This window comes from Poecilia formosa, unplaced genomic scaffold, assembly GCF_000485575.1.
Source record: "Poecilia formosa unplaced genomic scaffold, Poecilia_formosa-5.1.2 Scaffold379, whole genome shotgun sequence".
Lineage (NCBI taxonomy): Eukaryota > Metazoa > Chordata > Actinopteri > Cyprinodontiformes > Poeciliidae > Poecilia > Poecilia formosa.
In genome coordinates this window covers 619,298-642,423 of record NW_006800318.1, presented here as the reverse complement: position 1 = coordinate 642,423, position 23,126 = coordinate 619,298, and the positions used below count along the sequence as shown (strand labels likewise).

Sequence of the window (23,126 nt, the reverse complement as noted above, 5' to 3'; positions counted from 1 at the left end):
ACAATGCAAAATCTTTTGTCAAGTTAAACAAACAAAATAAAGATACAATAACAAATGTTTCTCTAAACAGTTACAGCTATAAAAAATTGTTTTCTTTTCCGATGGTGATGGCTGGCAGAAACTGTGAAGTTACATAACAAAAATGTAGAACTTTATTAAAAATTGTTTATTACTGAGCAGTTAAAATTAAAAAATAAAATACCACATCAAATTCATTTTTGCAGTTTAAATTTAATAAATGTTGTCCCTCACAAATAGTTTAAATTTACCCATTTTTCCCTCTATTGCAAAAATGTTTCTACTGCACAGATAAAGTCTTAATTGTGATTCTGATCACTAATTTTTCACTCAACACATAGAAACACATATAAAAGATAAATTAAAAATCTGAAATGTTTTGACAAAAGTTGTAATTAAAGCTTATTAACGCAACAAAATAATGCAAACTGTCATTTCTCTGAACAGTTATGGCAATTAAAAATTGTGTTTTATTTAAATATCTATTTTTCCTCTCCATTTTGAGATGACTGGGCAGAAACTGTGAAATAATTGTCCTTCCTGTTAATTGTCCTTCCTGTTTGCAGTTTGTGTCAAAGTGACAACAAAAAGAACCGAAAATGACGTGGCGATTGTGTGTGGGCGTCACAGCGTAGCTGTGATGCCAACGCCTCGACGGCCCCACATGCTTCTCAGTTACTGAAACTGATCTTCAAAAACCCAGCAGATCTGCAGGATGTCCAGCCAGCCGAAGCCCCGCAGGACGAGGCGTTTTCTGCTGTGAAGCCACACCCAAACAGGAAGGAGTCACCGAGAATAGAGTGGCCCTCCACCCAACCAGCTTCCCTTTCACTGACACACACTTCCTCTAAGTCTGTTTGTTTGCTTCATGTAAAGTTCTGCTCATTTTTCACCCAAAACGACAAAAAATAAACAACCTGGACGCAACAATAGAGGAGATTTCAACTCCTTGCTGTTAAATTGTGACATTTGGTCATTTTGATCTTGTTTTTTTCCCCAAATTAAATTATTCTGCTCCCTCCCACACAGCTCTCACCTTTTCTACAGGCGGCCCATCAGAGCAGAATAAATTACCGAGCTTCAAAGAGGTAAAATCATCAGCATGTCAATGATCCGGGCTCACCGATATTCACATGTTGCTAAGAGACCAGATGAATGAGCATCACTGGGTTTGTTTACTCTAACGAGTTTCTGCCTCATTTAAGCAGCCAATCAGAGGCGCAAGCAGCCAAACGAGAAGAAAGTCATCTGATGGAAAAATCCATCTTCAGGTGAACTTTGCGCCAGGTAAGAAGCTGAGTTTTATTCTCAGGAAATGTCTCAGATTAAACTCAGCACTGAAGTGAACTTTGGCTCCCTCTGCTGCTGCGGAAACGGAGCAGAAAGAACGCCATGTGTCCAGATTAAAGAATACAAATTAAAATCACCAAAAAGGTTATTTTTTATCTACTCAACAATAAACTCAGCATAATCTATTTTAACTAAATAAATTATCAGATTTTGTGGTAACACTTTATTTGAAGGGGGTTGAATAAGACTGACATAACACCTGTCATGAACATGAATGAGCCTTCATGAATATTTATGACTTGTCATAAAGTGTCATTTAGTAAATTATGACACTTTTAATACAAAGTTGACATTATTCAAAAAGTCTTTGTTATGACAACTTGACATTAACCAGGAAATCATTACTGTTTAAACTTTACCTTTAATAACATAAAGTTACCTAATTTTTAAAGTGCAATCAGTAATACTTTTATAACAAATTTATATCAAGATCTTGATGAGTCATCAGGTTTACCTTAGAGTACAAGTCAGTGGACAGATGTGGAGAGTAGAAGAAAACCAAAAAGCTTGGAAAAGTTTACTTTGTGTGTTTTGGATGCTACTATTTTACCTTTAACACAACAAAATATTGCTTTCTTCTGAAAAAACAGCCATCAAATTTTGATGTTCCGGAGTTCCTCAGGGCACTAACCTCGGCTCACTGTTACAGTAGGTTCATTGCTTTGTGGAGGACAATAACATATTTCAGTCTAGTTTGATTTGCTTGGTATTGATCTGCAGAAAGGAGTATTTTTTTATTTAAAAGTTGTAGTTTTGTGCTGATTAATTCTGGTGCCCTCAATCGGCCCCCTGACCCCACATTGAACACCCTTACTTAACAAATGTGTGACCGAATTGTTAATTTCTCAACTTTGTATTAAGTTTCCAGGATCATTTTCAGATTTGCCTGAATCCTGTTTGTGACTAGCAGTTCAGTGGAAACTTTACAAAAACAAAACAAAAACGAAGGAAATGACCTAATTTAGCAGCTCATGCTGACACACGCTGGGATTTCCTCACCTCAGTGAAGCAGGATGACTTCCAGTTTCAACATGAAAACATTTCCCAATATCTTCTCCCTCGATGTTCACCTCAGGTCAGAAATGAATCCTGTGTGAAGACATTAGTTCCTCCCTAAAGCAGAACTAGATCACAGTGCTGTTAATGTTGTACACAACTCAAAATGTGCATTTTAAGTTTAATAATTATCTAGAATACACTTTATATCTAATTTATGATCAATGTTTTGAAATGTAAAGTCATAAAAATGCATTTTCATGAAATACACATGCAATATTTCCACAAAAATTGCTTTTTGGTTGATAGGTTACAAGCTACAAGTTTTTTGAATTAACTTCCTGTAATAATCAAATGATTCATTAAAAAAAAAAAGTTACTTTTGTGGATATAAGCAATTTTTACTACTGAACTTAAGGCATTTATTTATATAAACATTCTTCGGGGTTCAGCCAATCAGCATTAAGGAAAATAAATTAGCTTCTTAGCATATTAGCTATTAGCATGTCATGTAGCATTGCGGTTACATATTTAGCTTCCCAAGCTGCATTTAAAAAAATATTTCAGGAATGAAACATGAAAAAAACTGTAAATATTTTAATTTTTCACTTGTAAGTTCTAATAATTTTGACCTGCTAACACAGTACTGACATGAAGATTTTTATTTATAAACTCACTTTGCTTTTTGCCCTCTATGGAGCTAAAATAAATGTTTATCTTCAAACACCGACGTCTCGCTGCTATTTTAATCAGATATTCTTTCCGAGGTGTTTAGAAATTAATATTTGGAATGCTTTTTATTTGATAAAGTAACAGATTGCTAAAAAATAAAAAAGCCAAATAAGATTTCTTAGGCTCCTTTTTCCCTACATGTAATGCAGCCACCAGTGTTTTATTGCTACATAAGTGGCTCATTAATGCGTGTTTGTTTACGTAATCTGATTCAAACACAAATAAAACAGTCGGAGTACGTAGGCAGGCAGAAATGGACCTTTTTTTTATTTTTCTCGGGTGATAAACAACAGTGGATTGTCCTGACCAGACCAAACCGGATTAAACCGGTCTAGGCCAGACTAAAATAAGCGAGACACAGTAGAACCAAAGTCCAACCACAGCTTACCAGATCGAACTGGCCGGAACCGGTCCAAGGCAGCTGAACTCCCAGAACAGCCAACAGAAAATCGATACTTTGTTTTACTCTATGTAACCATGGCAACAGCCAGCATGGTCCAGTCGGGTCTGGTCAGAAGTAACCTGGTCCGGTAATCTCTCCTCTTTCTTGCTTTCTTCCCTCCTTGGATTGAAGAAGTCAAGGGCACGTCTACTTAATCAGAAGAACAACGGAGAAGCTGATTGGTCCACAAACAGTAAAGCCCCGCCCATCATTTCTCTCTCCCCCTCCTATTGGTTGCCTATATCATTTGCAAGGATTAGGGCGGGCCTTTCTCCCATTGGTCACCACAGCCTGAGGCAGAAAAGGCTGGTTTCTCGTATATTTTCCTCCTATTGGTCCATTCAAATAACTCGCCAACTGTCAGTCACTCAGCAGCGGCCAATCAGGTTACAGTACCTGCAGAACTTTCTGGAATTATGTAGAAAAGAGAGAAAAGAAAAGAAAAAACGATGCACAGGGAGATCAGCCAATCATTTCAACTCATGGGAGGAGCTTCCAAATTTCTTTTTTTTTTCTAGGTTTCATTTTTTCAATCTTTGTTTTTTGTCCGTGTGAGCCGTCCGTCAGTCTCCGTCCTTTTTTCCAAACGCAAAAATCAGTGCAATGCATCATGGAAACAATCGATCGCTAGGAGAGGGTGTATCACTACAACTTTGTGTGTGTGTGTGTGTGTTATGTTGGTATGGAAACATGCTGCGGGGTTAGCGCTCCAGCAGCGGGATGGTGCATCGTGTTAATTTGTTCTGTTCGTGTGTTTAGCTGGTGTCCATGGACTCCATGTTGGCGGAGCTGGAGTCTCTCTGGATGGAGTCAAAGATGGCCGCTAGCTCCTGATTGGACGAGATCTGGGACTGGAACTCTGACATCAGTGGCGACTTCTCGGCCTCTGGGATCGTCAGCAGCGCGACGACCGCTCGCATCGCCGACCGCTTCAGCTCGTCCTGCTTCTCAAACTCCTGTTTCACCGAGTTTGCCTTTACCTGCAGAGGGACGCCATTTTTATTCTGCTGGTAGGCAGCAGCTCATCTCATCCAACACAGCCCAATTCACTTTCTGTTTATGTCGCAGACATTTAAATTGACGTGGAAATTAATAATTTATCAATGTATAGTTAGCTAAAATTCTCCAATGTAAAAGTTCAACAAATAGTCATAAACAGTGTAGTCCATTCCTGTTGAAAATATGTTTAATTATTTTATGTTTAAGTTGAATACAGTCCAAATCAGGGATGTTCAAAGTGTGGCACAGGGGCCATTTGTGGCTCTTGAAATTATTATTTGGACCTTAAGTGGTAAAAATTTGGCCAACAAAACAGAAAACAACTGATGACCCCCCAAAATTTGGAAACTGTATGCAGTTATATACAGATTTCATAAAAATTTGTTTGTTGTTGAGAAAGTAAAAACAAACAAACAACAACAAAAATCGGCGTAAACTAATTTTTGCATTTTTAATTTGATGAATTTAAATTTGCCAGACACCTCTGGTCCAAAACATCTCAACTGAATCAAATCCAAGAATCAATGTAGTATCGACTACAGACAGGATGGATGAAGTTCAATCTGAGAAGTACCCAGGTGTGTTAGTAGCTGTACCTTTGTAGTGCAGGTGGCTCTGAGCGGCTCCACCAGTCTGTCCAGTCTCTGCAGCACAGCACTGGGACAAAGTGACGACAGTCTAGCCAGCATCAGGAAGGTCAGCATCTATCAGAACCAACGAGAATTCAACCATCACTTACTGGAACCGACCACAAATAAGAAAAAACACAAACAGGATGAAAACCCTTTGCTCTGGTTAATGAGGGATTAAATGATGAAGTATTTCCTTATTTTTTAAAACTGACACCAAAGTATAACTTCACAAGATGCTCAACATCCCAACATTTTTATTTTGTATTTTTCGTGTTGGAGTTCTCATAAAATTACCAATTTATTCTCCTGACATTACCACTTTATTCTGTTAATATTGTGGCATTCTCGTTTTATTTTGATTTTATTGTTGTAAGAGTTTATTCTTGTAAATTTTATGACTTTATTCTTATAATTAAACATAAAAAAAAAAAATCATAGCCTGGTCCTAATATTCCATCATGGAGTTGACCTGAATTCAATAAATAGAAGCTGTAAAACAAAATGGCCGCCCTAGGTGTACTGACATCACTGTGAACTATGGAAACCCCAGGGGGGAAAAATCCATATTTTTCAAAAATTAAACCTTCAAAAACCAAACCAAAGTACTGATTGGCCTGAGTAACAACTGAACCCAGACAGGTGTGGTTTCGGGTCGACAGACCCACCTTGATGTCATAGTGGTCCTTCAGCCCGTCCTCTACGTGGTTCAGGAAGGTGAAGATGTCCAGCCGGTCCAAGCAGCTGTCCAGCAGAGTGTACATGCACTCGAACGCAGCCTTCCTCAGGTCCAGCCCGTCGTCCACCGTGTGTTTGAAGGGACCCATCTCCACCTGCGCACAGCCAACAGTCGGTCAGCCACCTGGGCCTCGCCCACCTGCAGGTCTCCGCCCAGCACCGGCTGTCCTCACCTCTCGGATCAGCTCCTTCCTCACTTTGGTCTCGTTGTAAAGATGCGGTAAAACTGAATCCAGCAGTTCTCGGATCAGGCTGGGTTTGTTGTGGGCAGCGGAGTTAAAGGTTACCAAGGCAACGCGGCGCACGTTCAGGTCCGGGTCTTCCAGCGTCTTCAGGAAATCACCTGGGAGAAAAAGCAACCAATGAGGGATAAGACTCTTAACCTACTGAAAATATTCAGTTCAACTTCTCAAGTAAAACCAGATGACCACTGAAATTAAAACGGTGCCAAAGTGTTTCAAGATGGCGGCTTGACCAGTTTCCATGGTTAAGATGCAACAAATTCCATAAAATAATGTATTTACTAGAAACACTATGGAACTTTCTTTCTTTAAAGTTCAAGTCTTAAATAATAATTCATGAGAAAAATGGCTTAAACATAAAGAAATGTTGAGTTTAGGGTTGCAACTAACGATTATTTTAGTAATCTATTATTCTGATTAATCGGATAAAAACTTTGGCACATACTGCAGATTTTACATGTAATCATTTAAGCTAAAAGATTAAAAATACATTAAATATGAAAAACAATTACATTCTTTATTAAATAAGAAAATGAAAATGTATTGCAGTGTTGACACTGTTAAAATTTGCTTTCAAAAGGAATAAAAATCCCACATATTTAGGATAAAAACAGAGGAATTACCTATGCAGTTCTTGAGCAGCGGGTCGATCGGCTGCGGCTGATCAGAGATGGTGAACTTTACGGCTGTTACCACGGAGCTCCTGGCATACGATGAGCCTACAGACACAACCAGATGAACGTCTGACTCCAACACTACTGGTGTTGGTTACAGGGTGATTGTAGTTCTGCTGACCTGACAGCAGGTATCCCTTGAGGCGGGGCAGCAGGGTTTCCGAGTCGATCAGCGTCAGTTTGCCCAGACATTCAGCCACGACGTTCCTGGTCCCCTCCTCCTGACACTCGCAGTGTTTGAGCAGCAGAGACCAAACCGACTCCACGTAGGGCTTCAGGCCCGACACGGACGCCGAACCTGGACACACACATGTTAAAACCAAACACACACACACACACACACACACACACTACCACAGGCCTTTCTAACATCATAGAATACAGATTTGTAAAGCAGAAGTGGAGCCTCCTGCATAACCAACAAGAACGCAGCAAGTTATTTCTGTAAGTCAACAACAAAACACTTGTCTTTTCCAGCAGCCATTGTATAGCAGTAAAACCTACTGAACAAATGTTCTGGAACTCAGTTTGGGTTGCTAGGTAACAAGTGGAACTCTGGTGAGGTTGCTAAGTAACAAGGTTGTACTTGCGACTGAACAATCTAGAGAGAGGTCTTAATTTACTAATACGTCTAGTGATAAACCAGCATCAGATCTCTGGGATTTAAATGCGGTGAATCTGATTATACGATAAACCGGCCTGCCATACACACAGAGCGTGAGCGGACGCTGTTTCTTACTGATGATTTCTTTGAGGGAGTGCAGCAGCAGGTACTGCCTCTTGGAGGAGGAGATCTCCTGCAGGACAAAGGGCAGATACTCCGGAAGATTCCCCACCGCGATGCTGCCGAGCGCGTAGGACGCCGCAGACTTCACCTGAGACACAGCGAGCCCGGGTCAGAGGTCAACTCACTTCACACACTCAAATATTACAAGTATGGTTGGGCGATAAATATCATTTTAAGGAAATGTGAGCAGCCATCTTGTTTTACAGCTTCTGTTTATTATGGTCAGGCTAAAATTTTTTTAACAATAATAAAATCATAATATTGGGAAAATAAAGTAGAAACTTTAAAAGAACTCCAACATAAAAAATAAATCAGGTGTTTTTGCATTATTACCATTATGTAACTTGAAAATGGTCTCAAAATCATATCGTTTATCGTGATAAATTCTGGGGCTGTTAATCGTCCAGCTGTTAGCTTGTTAGCCTGTTCCAGCAGAAAACTGGTTGTGTTTACCTCTTCACTGGAGGAGGAGAACGCATCCAGGATGACGGTCTTGAGTTCTGGTTGGCCGCTGAGGTCCACATGGTGTCCCACCTCGCCCAATGAGAGCAGAGCTAGCAACCTGATGGAGTCAGTGGAGCGACTGTTCTTCACATCCTGGGAATCCGAAAGACAGAAATCAGATTTCACAAGCAGAACGTGGAATGATCTAAACTTCCTCCATGAGGTTTTATCGTCTCACCTGGATGAACTGCCCCACCACAGCTGGCCCCTCGTTGGGGCAGGCTCTGGTCAGAGCCGCCACGCATTTGGCGATGGAGCAGTACGCCTGTTTGTGAGGCAGGGCGGCGCTCTGACTGTACACTGGACCCGTCAGCATCCTCAGCAGGTCCATGTAACCCAAACCAGGGGTTTTAGTGGCGACCAGAGCCTGAGCAGAGTTAATAAACCCGTGATTATCACTAAGTTACAGTCAAAAGGTTCATTTGGTTCAGGATTTATCACTTAATTTTCATTATTCTGACTTACAGCCAACACAAATACTTTGGTCCCGTATCAGGTGAGAACGATACTTTGGTACCGTTCTCACCGGACGGCCAGGTGAGAGAAATGAGTGTGAACCTGGTAGAAGTCGAGCATGGCGGCGAGCGCTCCTCCCTGCAGCAGCGGCGACCGGACCAGCGCGATGAGCTGCTGCAGGATGTTTCCGCCGGCCAGCTGGCCCAGTGAGGACGGGTGCGTCACAGCCAGCGTGGACAGGAAGCTCAGCGCCATCTGAGACACGTGCATGTCACTCTCCGAGATGAGAGGCGGCAGCTCGGCCAGGACGGCGTCCACCATGACGGGCGTCACCGCGGAGCTGCAGGGCAGAAACAAGCGGTGAGGTGGGCGGAGCTCACGGCGGTGGGCGGGGCGCGCAGGTGTGGCGGCTACCTGTAGTTTCTGAGCAGGATGTCCAGAGCAGCCAGCGTGCAGAGCTTCAGGGCCCGCTGGTTCTTCCTGAGGAAGGAGGCGAGGATGGGAACAGCGTCAGGAAGAACGGGTCGAAGGTCGATTTTCAACGGAGAGCCGGCGATCAGCGTCAGAGCTGCAAACAAAACGTCAACGTTACGCCTGGTGGTAACGCTGCACAGTCCGTACCACCAACAGAAATGCAGTAATTGGTTTCTGGATGTAAGTGAACAACAAAACTCTTGTCTGTTCCAGCAGCCACTGTGCAGCACATATGGGGGTAAAACCAGCTGACCAGATGTGTGGAACTCAGATTGGGTTGCTAGGTAACGAGCGAAACTCTGCTGGGTTGCTAGGTAACGGGTCACTGCTGTTGAAGGTAACTTAATCAGGAGGTTTTTGAAAATGCTCACTTTTCAGACACCAAAAAATATTAACTTGTTGCTAAAAAATAAAAGAGCTGCATATTTGTTTTTTAAGCTCTTGCTCTGTTTTTAGAAGCAGTTGAGACCCAAATGGAAGCACAAAAACGTGTAAAATGTGAATTTTAAAACACTGCTAGCTATAAGATAACCTATTTCCTCGATAATGTTGCAATTACCTTCATGAATAATAATCGTCATAATTTAGTTCAAAGATTATAATTCAGTAGAAAACTGTGTACTAATTAGAGTTGAGCATTTTTTGAATTATCACTGAAGTGTTTCTTTTAGCTCATGTGTGAATTAGCTGATGCCCTCTGACCTTTGACCGTTGTCAGCCGTGTGATCTCGTTCTTCAGACGCTCCAGAAAGATCAGCAGTGTTCCTGGAAGCTCACTGGGCAGACGGTCACCTGCACAACGAAACAAGCAAAAAAATCAAACACTTGATGACATTGCGTTATGTCTTATTTTTCCTTTCTTTTTTCTAATGTCACATCATGTGATTGACAGGCGGCCGTTACCTAGGTTACAGATGATCTGCCCCATACAGGAAATGGCTCGCTCTTTGACCTCCTGGTCAATGTCGGCGGCTTTCAGGCGTTTGATTGTGCAGGTGAAGAGGTCGTTGATGTAGGGGGAGGGGTCAAAGCTGTCCGAGCCTTCTAATTGGTTGTCCAGAGGTCTGATCACCTGGAGACCAGAAACACGTCAATAAACACCATCTGAGCCACCGAATCCATTACCGTCGCTGGTTTGAATCCCACCTTGACGAGCTGCTGGGTGACTAGCAGAGCCTCTGAGGTGATCTTGTAAAAGGGGTCTCCCACGCAGGCCACCACGGGCGGCACGAGGGCGGGGACGTGGGCGTGGAAGGCGTGAGCGGGGTGCGTCACCATGATGACATGGAGGCAAGACAGAGCGTCGATCTTCAGGTTGGAGCTGCTGGATTTATCGTTCAGAGAGAAGATGATACCTGAGACATAAAAACCATCACAGGTTTAATACGCATTTTCTGCTGGAATGGACAGAAAACATGTTTGTTCTACTTTAGATCTGAATGTTTTTTATTATTTAGGTACATCCAGGTATTTCCTACAGATTTTTTTGAATTAGCTTTTTTTAGTTTGTCCGATCAAACAAATTTACAGTTTTACTAACCCAACCTGATTGATTTGGGGTGTTTTCACACCTGATCGTCCTGTAGACTCGGGACCAAAATTGCAACATCTGTTACATTTTCAGCTGCTGCTGTTTTCTTTCTCACTGGACTGAGTCCCTTTGAGCAACCTATTCCCCTCCTGGCCTGTGGGGGGCGCTGTACCAAGAACCACTGAAGGAAAATGCAAAAACCTCTGAAGACACTGAGCACAACTTCCTTCTTCACCAAACAGAAACAAAAATGGAGCGGCGTCAGATTTTAGCAGTTGTAGAATTTCTTTTTTGTCCACCAGCCATTTCTCCTGCTAGTGCTAGTTAGCAAGTTTGTTTTGATTGCATTTACCCAGAATGCCTGGCGTTGTAGTCCACTTCCTGCTTTTAGAAGAGTCTCCAATCCGCTTGGTGTTCATATTTGCATTCCAGAGTTCTTTGCAGCCGAACAGTGACCGAGGTTTTTAAGCAGACCACAGTTTGCTGTTTTGGTCTGATTAGCATTCAGACCTCACCAAACGAATTGGACTTTCTATGCAAATGAACTCTAGAAAGAAAATTACCCTAAACCTCATCAATGACTCGTCCAGAAGAAGTTTATGGAGTCGCTTAGTCACAAAATTAGATTTACCAGCTAAGATATCACTTTAAATATGCAGTTTATTCTCAAAAACTCTATTCTGAAAAATCCTCCCGAGTGATCATGTTGCAAATGCTGATGGTAAATTTTGCTGCCATTGGTGGCAGAACCATTTATTAGGTTTGGGGAGTGAATACTTTTTAATTTCACTGTAAACCTACAAGGTTTCTGTTTGCTTGTGGCACCGCATTACCTGGTATTAGTACTGGGATGTGCTGCGTCAGCGCTCCTGGGAGGACGTTGACCAGTTCGGTCAACATGTTGAAGCAACACTGCCGGGTTTTCACACTTTTCTCCTTCAGCTGTTTGTGAAGAGCTTTGACGATCATGGGCACCTGCACAGGGCGAGCAACATTAACAGAGAGAGAGAGAGAGTGCTATTTCCTGTCACCTGCTTCAGTCTGTTCGGGGGCGCAGGATGCTGATGGTTTCCTGTCACCGTGGGAACGGGCGAGAAAAACCAAGCAGCATCACAAAGTGAGCAACAGTGCCCCCTGCAGCACAGAAACCACACTGCAGACATTGTGGTCCAGTTAAAACATAAAATCTAGACTTTTTTTTACTAAGATTTTATTCTAAATTATGAAGAAATCAAAACTAAAGTGGATGTTGAATGTTTCAGTGTTATTTGCAGAGAGCTTTAAAACAAACAGAGGATTAGGGCCAGGCTAAGAAAACACATTTAAATTACAAGAATAAAGTCATGGCATCGCAAGAAAAAAAGTCGTACGACAGTAGTTTGGAATAATACGAGACAAAGTTGTCATAAAGTCATGATATCACCAGACTAAAGTTATAATAATAAAAGTCATACGACAAAAAAATTATTTTCATTAAAAAAATTAGTTAAAATGAAAAAGTACAATATCTTGTAACGTTATACTTTAGAAGATTTTACTTGGTTTTGATTTTACAAATAAGAAAATACTCCATCTTTTAACACATCAGCATCTAATTATTATTTTGTGTTTATTCTGCTAATATATTGACTTTATACTCTTAAATAAAAAAGGAAATTTAAAAAATCTCTTTATTTTGACCCTATAGTTCTGTTGTAGATACACGGCCCAGTCCAGATAGATGATAAAAATTAAAACAAAGTTGAACTTGACGGCGCCATCTAGAGGGAAGAAACTGAATTCCCAGTTTAATTAGGAATCATCACTGAAGAGGAAATAATTATATGATGGATTACTGTCCCTCTCAAAGGCATCCTGACCTTTTACACATTTTCTCATGTTAAAACAACAAACTTCAAAGCATTTTATTGAGATTTCATGCACCAGCCCACGAAGTCGAGCATATTGAGTCGCCTGCCTTGTTTTTCCCACCTGACTCTGCAGCATCGTTAGCGGCGTCTCGCCCTGCTCCATGGCGTCCGGGTCGGCCAGCCAGCTCTGAGCCGGCCTGGTCTGTTTCAGCAGCGACAGGTAGGCATGGAAAACGTCCGCCTTCACGTTCTCCTCCCTCTCCTGAATACACAGGAAGCAGACGGCCGTCACCACCGGGAACCGAATATTACCGGACCCGACAGGCGCCACCGCTACGCATCGAGTCCGGAGAGAGATCCAATAACGCAAAGGATCTGGAAACTAACCAACTTGCTCTACGGTTGCCTAGCAACAACCTGCTGGGTAACAAGCAGTTTCAAGTTCCGCCCCCTCCCCCCTCCCCCCCAACTTGTGTTACCTAGCAACGAGTAACTTCCACAGCAGAGAAAGTTTTACTGCTATTCTTCGTAACTGCCTAAAAATAAAAAACGATGTGAAGAAAAAAACTGGATAAAACAGGAAGTAACGCCATTTCAGGTATTTAAAATAAAATAACTAATCAATTATCAATATCAAAACGCTGATATCATGACAAGTTGTTCAGCTCAGGGCTAAAAACATAAAACTGTAACGGACCGAATGTTCGGTTCTGTGTAGTAAATGTATTTACCACAAAGTACTTTTGATCTTGGCTCTAATGCAAAATCTTAGTACACTTTAAATAAGACAAAACTCACAGATAACCTTTCAGCAAGATTAGGAAATTGATTTAAGTCAATAATTCCTTAATATTAGCTTAATCAAATACGATAGAATATTTCATAAAGTATTTAAACTATGTCTCCAACAGGGGCAATTATGTAAAATTAAATTAACTGTCCAATATAAAAGAGAAATCTGCTTAGTTCTATCTTTCATCTTGACAAAAAAGTTTATAAATTTATTTTATGGAGAATATATATTTTACACGCAAAACATTAGCAATTTTCTCAGCTTTAATTTTACAGAAATCTGATAAGAAATAAGGACATTATAATGGTTTTTGTAACAGGTTCCAGCTCGTCCTGCGTTAGAAGAGGCTGGTTTTGTGAACATGACTCTGTGTAGTAATGGCGTCTGCAGGCCTGCGTTGCTAGCGCTAGTGGCTAATAGCTGCTGTCCTGTCCAGTGATAAATGTTCATGTCAGAAAGGTTCAGCGGCAGTAACGGGATGTTTGAAGTTACCTTGAAGCGGCAGACGAGTGCAGGCGAAACGGAGCGGTAAAACTCCGGCAGCATCTCGTGGCGCGTTGAAACGACGGCGTCCAGACATTTGGCCGCCGCCCTGCGGACCTTCCAGCTCATGTCGTCGTCGTCGCTGTATTCATCATCACTACCTGGACAGGCATGAGGAAAAACAAGCTCAACTAAAGCCCAAAGCTGGGCGAAAAATTTATTTTATTGATTGATCAAATTATTGCTTTTTGAAGATTTAACTTTCTGAAAATCTGGATTTGTTTTTTCTCACCACTGCATTCATTGGGTTTCGATAGATGAGCTACGGAAACCCAAGGAACGCATTGACGGAAAAGAAAATCCAGATTTTCTCAAAAATTCTCCTGGCATGGCCTGGAAAAATCTCAAATTTTAAAATTAATCTAAAAAATTTAAAAGAAAATATTTTTACTTTTGAAACTTTGAGATCAATCTAGAAAATTTATGAGATTTTTTAAAGAACATTTTTGATTTTTCAACAAACTCAGAAATGTCCAAGTTTTTTCTAGAAAATGTCTGTTTTTCTAGCAAATTTTTGACTTTTCAAGTACAGCAATTTCCCAAGTTTTTTCTGGAAATTTTCTGAAATTAATCTAAAAATTTTGGCAGAAATTTGCACCCTTTACTCTTTATTTTTATTGAAAATTCCTCTAATATGCTCCCGCAGCCGTATAACTCACAGGCTGGTATAAAAGCCTCTTTTTGAAAATATTTTCTATCATTTGTAATTTGTGTTTTAGAAAAGAAATCAGATTGTATTTTAAGACGTATCGTCCAGTTCAACTGAAACCGCTCCAGTTTCTCCAGGTTGGTTCCAACATGGTGGCGGCGATGAAAACATTTGTTACCCTGGTAGTCTTCATCGTTCTGCTCAGCGTCCATGGCGTTATCGTCCTCGTCTTCATCGTCAAAGTTGTAGTTGGGGTCGTAGGTCAAGTAGCGGAGGCAGATGGAGATGATGGTTGGAACGTGGGGATAAACTTCTTTGGGACACCTGCAGAGAGACGAGTTAAGCCAACAGAAGAAGAAGAAGAGCTGCCGCACCGCGCCGCGCTCTACCTCCTGACGAAGGACTCGAAGGCCTGAATGCAGTACTCTCTCAGCTCGTCGTCGTCGACGTTGCAGAACTTCACCACCAGAGGGATGATCTTCTCCAGGTACTCCCCTGAACAGACAGGTCAAAGGTCAGCTCTGCGTCCGGTCAGAACGGTCGGACTCTCCGGGCTGCGTCTCACCGATGCGGTGTCCCGCCTGCCGGCTGATGGCAGCCGTGCACTGGATATAGGTGCGCGTGGTGGACATGTTGTCGTTCCGGCCCAGCTCCGTCAGCAGATGCTCGATCAGGTCGATGAAGACCAGGTTCCCGCACGACATCACCAGGTGGCCCAGAGCCATGATGGTCCTCTGGAAACAGGAAGAAAACACGGTCAAGAGGAATTCATGGCAGCGGATTTAACGTGAGGTTCCTGAATGCACCTTTCTGACTGCCAGCCGGGGAGAAGTGAGCTGAGGCAGCAAGCAGCTGAGGATGGAGGGATGGAAATTCACCAGCAGACCGCCTTGTCTGGAAAAACAACAAGTTTGATCACCTAAAGCAACATCAGGCGCACATTTCTGCCATTCACTTTGATTATTACGGCGCACAGCCAATCAACACACAGGAAATTAGACAAATAAAAACATATTTTTAACACAAAAATGTGGACATGGTGAAAAGGATGTTGATGTTCTGTAATATGAGCATAATGCACATTAATCTCACAGTAAATTCAAACATTTTTAAGGTAAGTTTTCAAACTTTTTTCAAACATACAAATGAACTAAAAGAAAGAGTTTTTAATTCACTAATTTACAGTAGTACATCAGCCATCAAGTCACTTTTATCTTTAAAAGATTTTTTTTATTGATCTGGTGAAATTATCTCATTTTAAATTGAAAGCTGAAATGTTTTTAATTTTAACTTTACTGAAATAAATTAGCTTGTTTTTATACTCTTTATTTTTGTATTTTTCTGAACCGTCTTATTGCTCAAATATACAAATAAACTTGATTGTTTGTTTATTTGATTGATTTTGATGACATCATCAAGAACCTTCTCAGTGGATTCTGGTTCCTTTACGTTCCTGCGGCTCTGAGCTGCATCCAGGTGTTTCCTTACCTGCACAACATGTCCGCCATGATGTCCAGCGCCTCCAGCTGCACCGACACGTCTTCCTGTTTGGCGATGGCGCTCGTCAGGCGGCCCGTTATCTTTTTACAAACACTGGCAGCTAAAGCAGAGCCTGGAACACGGACAAGGTAAACAAGACTCGTATTAAAGTAAATTATATCATTTTATTGGCAAAAGACAGAAAATGAAGATTATTATTATTAGGAATAGTTTTAGCGTCATGTTTACCGCTGGAGGCCGGCGGTAACTCTCCGATCACGGTTTTGAGGCCGATGGAGGAAATGTCTCGCAGCTGTTCTTTGTCTGACAGCATGTTTGTGCACAGAGTGTCCACGATCGTCTCCACCTGATACTCCTTCACTTTGCTGACCAGCGGCCCCAGGCTGGCGAATCAAACGCACCCACAGTTACCCACAGCAATTAAAAAACAAACAGATGGTTTTTTTGGGGGGTTTTTTACCATTTGACAGCCAGGTTCTGAACTTCTCCGTTTTTGTCTTCCAACAGTTTCAAGATCATTCTCACCACCTGTCATTAATCACAATTAATCGATCGATTAGTCCAGAAACTAAAGCGTTCACAGAGGATTTCATCCGTACGAACTGACCTTCCTCTCGCTGTCGTCGTCCAGTTTGATCGAGTCTTTCTGAAGTTCTGTCATCAGGTCGTTTGTGGCCATAAACCTAAAAACAAAAACAAGTTCAATTGTTTATCCCAAGGGTTCAAAGGTCAAAGATTCTAATTTTTTACACAAAATCTAAAAATAAAGTAAGATAAATGGAGTCAAAAAGCTAAAACCTGTTACAGCCTGCTGATTCGGGTGTTAGGATGGCCTAGTCAAAGTCCAAACACACATCTGAGGCCAGAATTAATGTTTACAGCTGTTTGCCATCCAATCTGACTAAACTTGAGCTGCTTTATAAAGAACGAGCAACAATTTCACTGACAATAAAACAGTTAAAAATGTGCACATTCGGAGATTTTTTATTTAACCTCTGAAACTTTTACATGCAATTTTAGAAATATATTAAAAGGTACAAATAAATAATTAAACTCCTCTTTTAAATAAGAAAATAAACATTTTATTTGCTTAATTCCTTTAGTGAATTTGAACTGGATGAAGCTAAAACTGCCACTTGAGGAGTTGCTTTGAATAAGTTATTTTATAAGCAAATTGGGTTTTTGGAGTCTGAATACAGTAGTTAGTTGATTGATTAATCAATCATTATAATAGTCATACTCTAGATGTCCAAACATGTTACAAAGGATTTTCAGATGGACCTTCAGCAAAAACAAAAGCATGCCACACTTTTCAGATCTTCTCTTATTTTCTGTTTTGCTCTACTTTGTGTTGATCCATCACTCTTCCAAGCTTTTTATTTTTTATTTATCTTGGTAAAGAATTAAATGAATGAGATTAAGTTTCTGTTTTCTGCACCAACGTTTTGAACGCTGAGAGGAAAACCTGATCAGGGCAGCTGGAGATTCAGAACTCAAATTATTTTTGTCTTTAGCTCCAGGAATGAACTCGGTGGCATCGGGAAAACAATCAGTCTTTATGCAGAAACCTTAAGAAAAACATAAAACACCAACAAAAATGATGACAGATCTCCTCTGTTTGCTTCAAATCCAGATCAAAGAAATCTAAAGTTGTTTTTTTATTAACTTCTTCATTGGAGCCTCCTTCCTTTTTTTTTTTTTTGCTATTAATCCAAATCCTTTAATGCTAAATGAGATCTGCTGACAGCGAGTCCAATCCAATAATCACGCTTCCCTCTGCGCCACATCCTGCATGCATGGCGACTCATTTGCATATGTTTGACAGCGACGCAGCAAAGCTTTAAGAAGATCATTTGTGAAGACTCCAGCAGCGACACTCCACCTAAAAAAAGACATTTCCTCTCCTGCTGAGCATCCGCTGATTTGGTATTAAAGCGCTCCGATAAGAACGACTCTTCAGCTCCGCTCAGCCGAGGTCACGAGCAATTTCCACAGCGAGCGCGGCCGAGGCGCATTTCTTCACAGATTTATGGGACAGAAGCGGCTGCTGTCGAAGCGATGGAGCCGATAACGTCGCCTTGGAGCTTCTCACCAAACAAGCGGCTTTGCTCCCAGAGTTTGATGAGATTTTAGGAGTTTCACTGCTGCAACTGCGTCTGTTTAATGTTTCAGCTGAAACATCAAGCAAATGAACCACAACAAAGTCAAATAATTACCAACAAACTTATCTTATATCACACAAAACAACTTTTTGTCCAATTATAAGAAATTTATTCTATAGACTATCGCAATTCCTAGTCCTGGGAATTCTGAACCGTTTCTAAGTTGATACTTAATAAACAACTTTAATCTGCTGAAGTCTTTGTAAAACTATATTTAGAATAATTCTTTGTTTTATTTATTTTAAAAAGCCATTTGTTTAAGAAACCCTGAAGAAAAGAACCACAGTGTAACAACATAGTCAATATTTAGCAACAACTTATTTTCTAACACACAAAAACTTTTTGTCCAAACGTAGGAAATAATTATTCTGCAGAAAATCACAATTCTTACTGCTAGGAATTCACAATCGACTCAAAATGTTTAAAAATCGACTTTGGTTTGCTTAATTTCTTGTAAAATTATATTTAGAATAATTCTTCGATTTTTTTATTTAACAAAAAGTCATGCAGCTGAGCTAACTTCAAACTAATAATTTAAGTTACATAAATTTCTGCACAAACATATTTTTGTTAAAATATAACCTGATGGAATTTGATGCAGTATGAAACAATATAGAATTGTATTAAAAATATTCTATTTACATGTCTTTTCTTATTGTCAATCACATGATTAACAATTAAATTTTAAACTGTTTAAATAGAAAAATTGGTTTCTGAATTGAATCGTGATCCTAAAAAGGTAAACATAAAATACATTTTAACACCTGTTGACTTGTTTTAACAGCATAAAAATTACATTTAAATTATTTTATTTATTTTGATATTTGAGGAGAACCCGACAGCCCAACAAGTCAATAATAATAAATGACAGACTAAAGCTACCCTAACATCTTTATTTTCTGTGAAATAGTGTATGATCGGTGATCGCTTCGCAGCCTATCTCCTCTTTCCTTCACACTGCGCAAGCGCGCGGCAACAAGTCCTGTCGCTGAGTGAACGGAGACGTTTGCGTGTTGCGGCGGAAAAATCAGGTTGAAGCACGTCAAAATGCATCAACACAACGAATCTAATATGACATTTAAAAAACGAGTTTGTTTTTTTAAACGGAGTTTGGCTACATTGAAGCTCAAAGCAGCGATCCGGAGCGATCAGAAAGCGGGTAAAGCAACGCAAAATATTCACCCGGATCAGTATGACGGTCAGAAAGCTAAGCAAATAACCTGAAAAACAATTTAAGTCAACGATCTGGCGGTCCAACAGCCGGTTCTGCTCCCGCTGTTGGACCGCCGCTACGCGCTGCTGGTAGTCATATTTTACAGACGTAGCGCCGTTTCTGTTCCACCTGCAGTGAACTCTCACTCTGCTTAAAGCTGCAGCAGGTAACAAATAAAAACATATTTTGCATATGTATTAAAAGCGTTTCAGAGATTTTTTTTTCTCTGAAAAAAAAATCGATCTCCTCTGCCTCCTCCTGGGATTCTGCAGAATTACTCTGCTCACTCAGAAAGATCAGAGCCAGAACAAAACAATGTCATGCTCTCAGGAAGTTTTGATTTAGTAACTCAAGATTGTTTATTTTGATGCAACCTGCATTTGACTTTAAATGAATGTTTCCTTTTTTACTTGACACTATTTGATATAGGCAGTGCTGAGAGATTTATTTGACTCATGTATAATTTAGGCTGTTAAGAACCTCACTGTTAAATATTGTTTTACTGATTGCAAGTTTTTCAGTTGTATTTTGACTGAATGGCTGCTATATTGTGCCTGCTAGTATTTTGCATGTTTTATGTCTAAATTATGTGAATTTATTGCTAGACCATTTTTTTTTATTTTGCCAGATCACTTAGTATCATTTATACCTAAAGCAAAAAATTAACAGTCAACCCAGGTGATCGGTAGAGATCGATGATCGGCAGAGATCGGCCTCATGGATGATCGGTATCGGAATCGGCAGAAAAAACCTGATCGGAGCATCCCTAATATAAACCCATCATAAATATCAAACAACAAGGACTGCACAAAAATGTGTTATGATATTATTACTGAAAACTGAACACTTGTGTATTTTTTACCATTTCATGACATCTCATCCACTTTGAGTTTTAGAATCTTAGCCACTAAAAATCTACATGTTAAAGCCAATTAAGAGTCCGTCCTGGTCAAATGTATTCAGCGTCTGATTTTCTGAACTTGAAATCCCATATCCATTCAGATGTTGCATCCCTGTATTGATCTGCAATTTCAATACGCCAACTATGATACGTCGTGCAGCTCTATCCAACTAAATATTCTCTACCAGCATGCTCTGATTAGCATGTGATAACAACTGCGATTTAGTATCCAACAGAGCAATGAATCTCCAGTAACAGTCAGTCTTGGAACAAACCTGAATAGGCCTCTGACTGAAGAATGTTGCTATATAACAGCCTAGTAACGGTTATGATAACATCTAATTGACAATATTCTACATTAGCATGTCAAAAGCAACGCTAAACCAAGACCTTTGCTTTAGCCGCTCCTGTTTAAATCTCTGTCTGGTTGTATAGTTAGAAAGATGTTAGAGTAGGGGATAAGATCCTTTACGATCAATGGAAGGGATGGTTGGGACTTCCCACTTTTCTCACACAGCTCTACCAAGTTTAAAATCCTTGTTTTGTGTCATAAACTCCAGACTATAAACTTCTCTCCTTCTCTATACAGCACCTGAGAAGTTGCCAGGAAGCTACCAACTACCCATAATGCATCCCTGTGTGATGATGTCTTCAGGGATTCCCTGTGAGCTAGTCAGGTAAGTGTTCAGAGGAGTAAGTGTGACAGAAGTGTCAGAAAATGAGTTGGAATACCCCAGATGTCAGGTCCCTGAGCAACACTGGAAACTAAATACAATATGGCCACCTCCTGTATGTGACACAGTGACTGCTGCAGAAACAAATATCTTATCTGAACCCTAGTGGACCTCTCTCTCATTAAATCCGTCATCCATAGACAAAACTGTTCCACCTCTGTCAGAAAACAAGCTGGACAGCGTCTGAATGCCCCAAACCAACACAAGCCATGTTTACTGTGTTGCTAATGGTAGTTAGCATCGCTTCTGATCACAACTTCACGGTTAAATCCAACCGGCTTCGGGTCGGAACACGGTTTCGTTGGAGGTGACGTCATCCCCGGACCTGAGTTCGGGGTTCAGACCCAGCTGTAGTGCAGCAGAACCTCACAGTTCTGCTGCATGACTGAAGTTGCTGGCAACCATCTAGCAGGCGGGCTAGCTGCTAACCAACGGCCGTTAACCAGCAGTTCAGCTGTCTGTTAACCAGTATCTGCAGCTGGTTAAAACCTTAACGACCCGATCGTTACCCTGATAACCAGCAGCTGGCAGCAAAACACCGGCTGTCACATCAAATCTAACCCGAGGATCAGGCCTAACTACCAGGCTAACGGGTGACGATGATCAGACAGGTGGAAGCTAGCAGCTAGCACATTAGCCTCGGGCCTTACTAAGGCTGCACTGCGTTTAACCAACAACAGCAGCGGGTTTAACAGGAACCTAGAACCGACCCATAAGGCGGAACCACTTGTGCCGATTTTACCTGAAATCTTTGTCGCTGGATGTCATTTTCTCCAGCAGGTTGGAGATGTGGTACGAAGCGCTCGCCATGTCGGTGCTGTTAGCTGTTAGCCTCCCGCTAGCACACTGCGCTCAGTGAGAGTTCCTGCGAGCCCCGCTGCGTGTCTCTGCGTGTTTCTGTGTGTGCGTGATTTTTTTTAGGACTAAAAGGGTGTGTTGTTGCTGCTGAAGCCACCGTCCTCTCCGTCTACAGCGACTGTCGCATCCCGGGGCGCGGAGTTTGTTTGAATGGAGCAGCCGTTTCTCTCTGCAGAGGGGCGGAGTGATCAGGGATGGACGCAGCGGGGTCGAAGGTCACGGCTCCCACATTTTGTTGCTGTTGAAAACAGTGCTGTATTTGCCGGAGGCAGGATTGACGATGGTTTTCTTACCTGGTTTTTCTATTTTTAGCAAAAATATAATTAATCGGATTGTTTTAACCTGATTACTAATATTAGAGGCAGAGCTAAGGACTTGGAATCGAGTCAAACTCAATTCGCAAGTTTATTGAGTTTAAACTTGAGTGAATAAATCAAAAGACTTGGACTTTCACACCCGGTGGTGGCTTTTGATGTGGACAATAATAGTGCCAGTTGCTCAGAGTGGCATTAGAGAAAGTGAAGCATAAAGTATGGCGTTATATTCCTGTCAAAAATCCAAGGAGCGTGTTTCTAAATTACAACCACCATTTATTAGTTGAGATGGTGCATAGCTATTTGCTTTTTTGATTAATGTAAGCACTGTAGTTATTTCTTAATAAGTTCCCAGTTGTTTTGGCTGGAATGTGAAATCATACACAAACCCTAGATAAAGAATATAACCATCAGTTCTTCTTTTAACAGTTTTTTTTGTTTTGTTTTTACAAATACATTGTGCTATTAAAAAAAATCTCATGCGGCATAGTTTTGAACATATCTGTTAAAAGATGTTTAGCAATATTTTGAAACCAGATAAAGTGTTGGTATCCCGTACATTGTAGCAACAATGTACGGGATACCAGTGTTGCCAAAAATGTGTTGCATTGTGCTGGGTGATGGACAAAGTGCAACATATTCTAGAATAGAGAACACTCCACAATGTTTTCACTGAAATCAAAATTCAAAGTATTTCCTTCACTTTCAACAGAAAAAAGTTTCCAAATACAAGATTTCACTCCCTTAAACTCTTTACTGTCATTTGCTTCACCAGGCTGCTGTTCTTGTGGATGAAAAACATTTTTTCTACCTTCCACTTAATTTTCATTCACATGCTTGAATAGATCACATAGTTGTGTAAGCCATAATGTAACATTTTTGAATAAAATCAAATCATTTTTATCTGTCTAATGCTATATTCTCTGTTTCTAAGAACTGAATTTTGACAAAATCATTAAAATTAACAGAAAATCACCCCTGAAATAAATAATTCTGTGGATCCCCTGAAATAAATAATTCTGTGGATAATGGATTTA

General features: G+C 40.7%; 1 protein-coding gene across 2 annotated transcripts; it reads right to left on the bottom strand.

Moving 5' to 3' along the window:
* Positions 1-3,332: 3,332 nt before the first annotated feature.
* cand1 (cullin-associated and neddylation-dissociated 1) lies at positions 3,333-21,981 on the bottom strand. 2 transcript variants are annotated; one of them, XM_007575503.2, is made up of 26 exons: positions 21,660-21,981; positions 16,515-16,590; positions 16,368-16,435; positions 16,136-16,290; positions 15,896-16,019; positions 15,214-15,301; positions 14,973-15,141; positions 14,797-14,902; positions 14,586-14,731; positions 13,708-13,859; positions 12,544-12,684; positions 11,406-11,547; positions 10,188-10,396; positions 9,945-10,113; positions 9,744-9,833; positions 8,982-9,135; positions 8,670-8,907; positions 8,290-8,478; positions 8,061-8,204; positions 7,560-7,695; positions 6,942-7,118; positions 6,770-6,865; positions 6,078-6,247; positions 5,835-5,999; positions 5,134-5,241; positions 3,333-4,518 (listed from the first exon to the last, which is right to left on the bottom strand). In XM_007575503.2, exons 1-26 carry the CDS (start codon positions 21,725-21,727, stop codon positions 4,294-4,296), a joined length of 3,705 nt encoding a protein of 1,234 aa, XP_007575565.1. In that variant the 5' UTR covers positions 21,728-21,981; the 3' UTR covers positions 3,333-4,293. The 2 variants fall into 2 exon arrangements, with proteins under 2 accessions (XP_007575565.1, XP_016518080.1); XM_016662594.1 differs by lacking the exon at positions 21,660-21,981 and adding an exon at positions 21,013-21,155.
* Between the last annotated feature and the right edge of the window lie 1,145 nt (positions 21,982-23,126).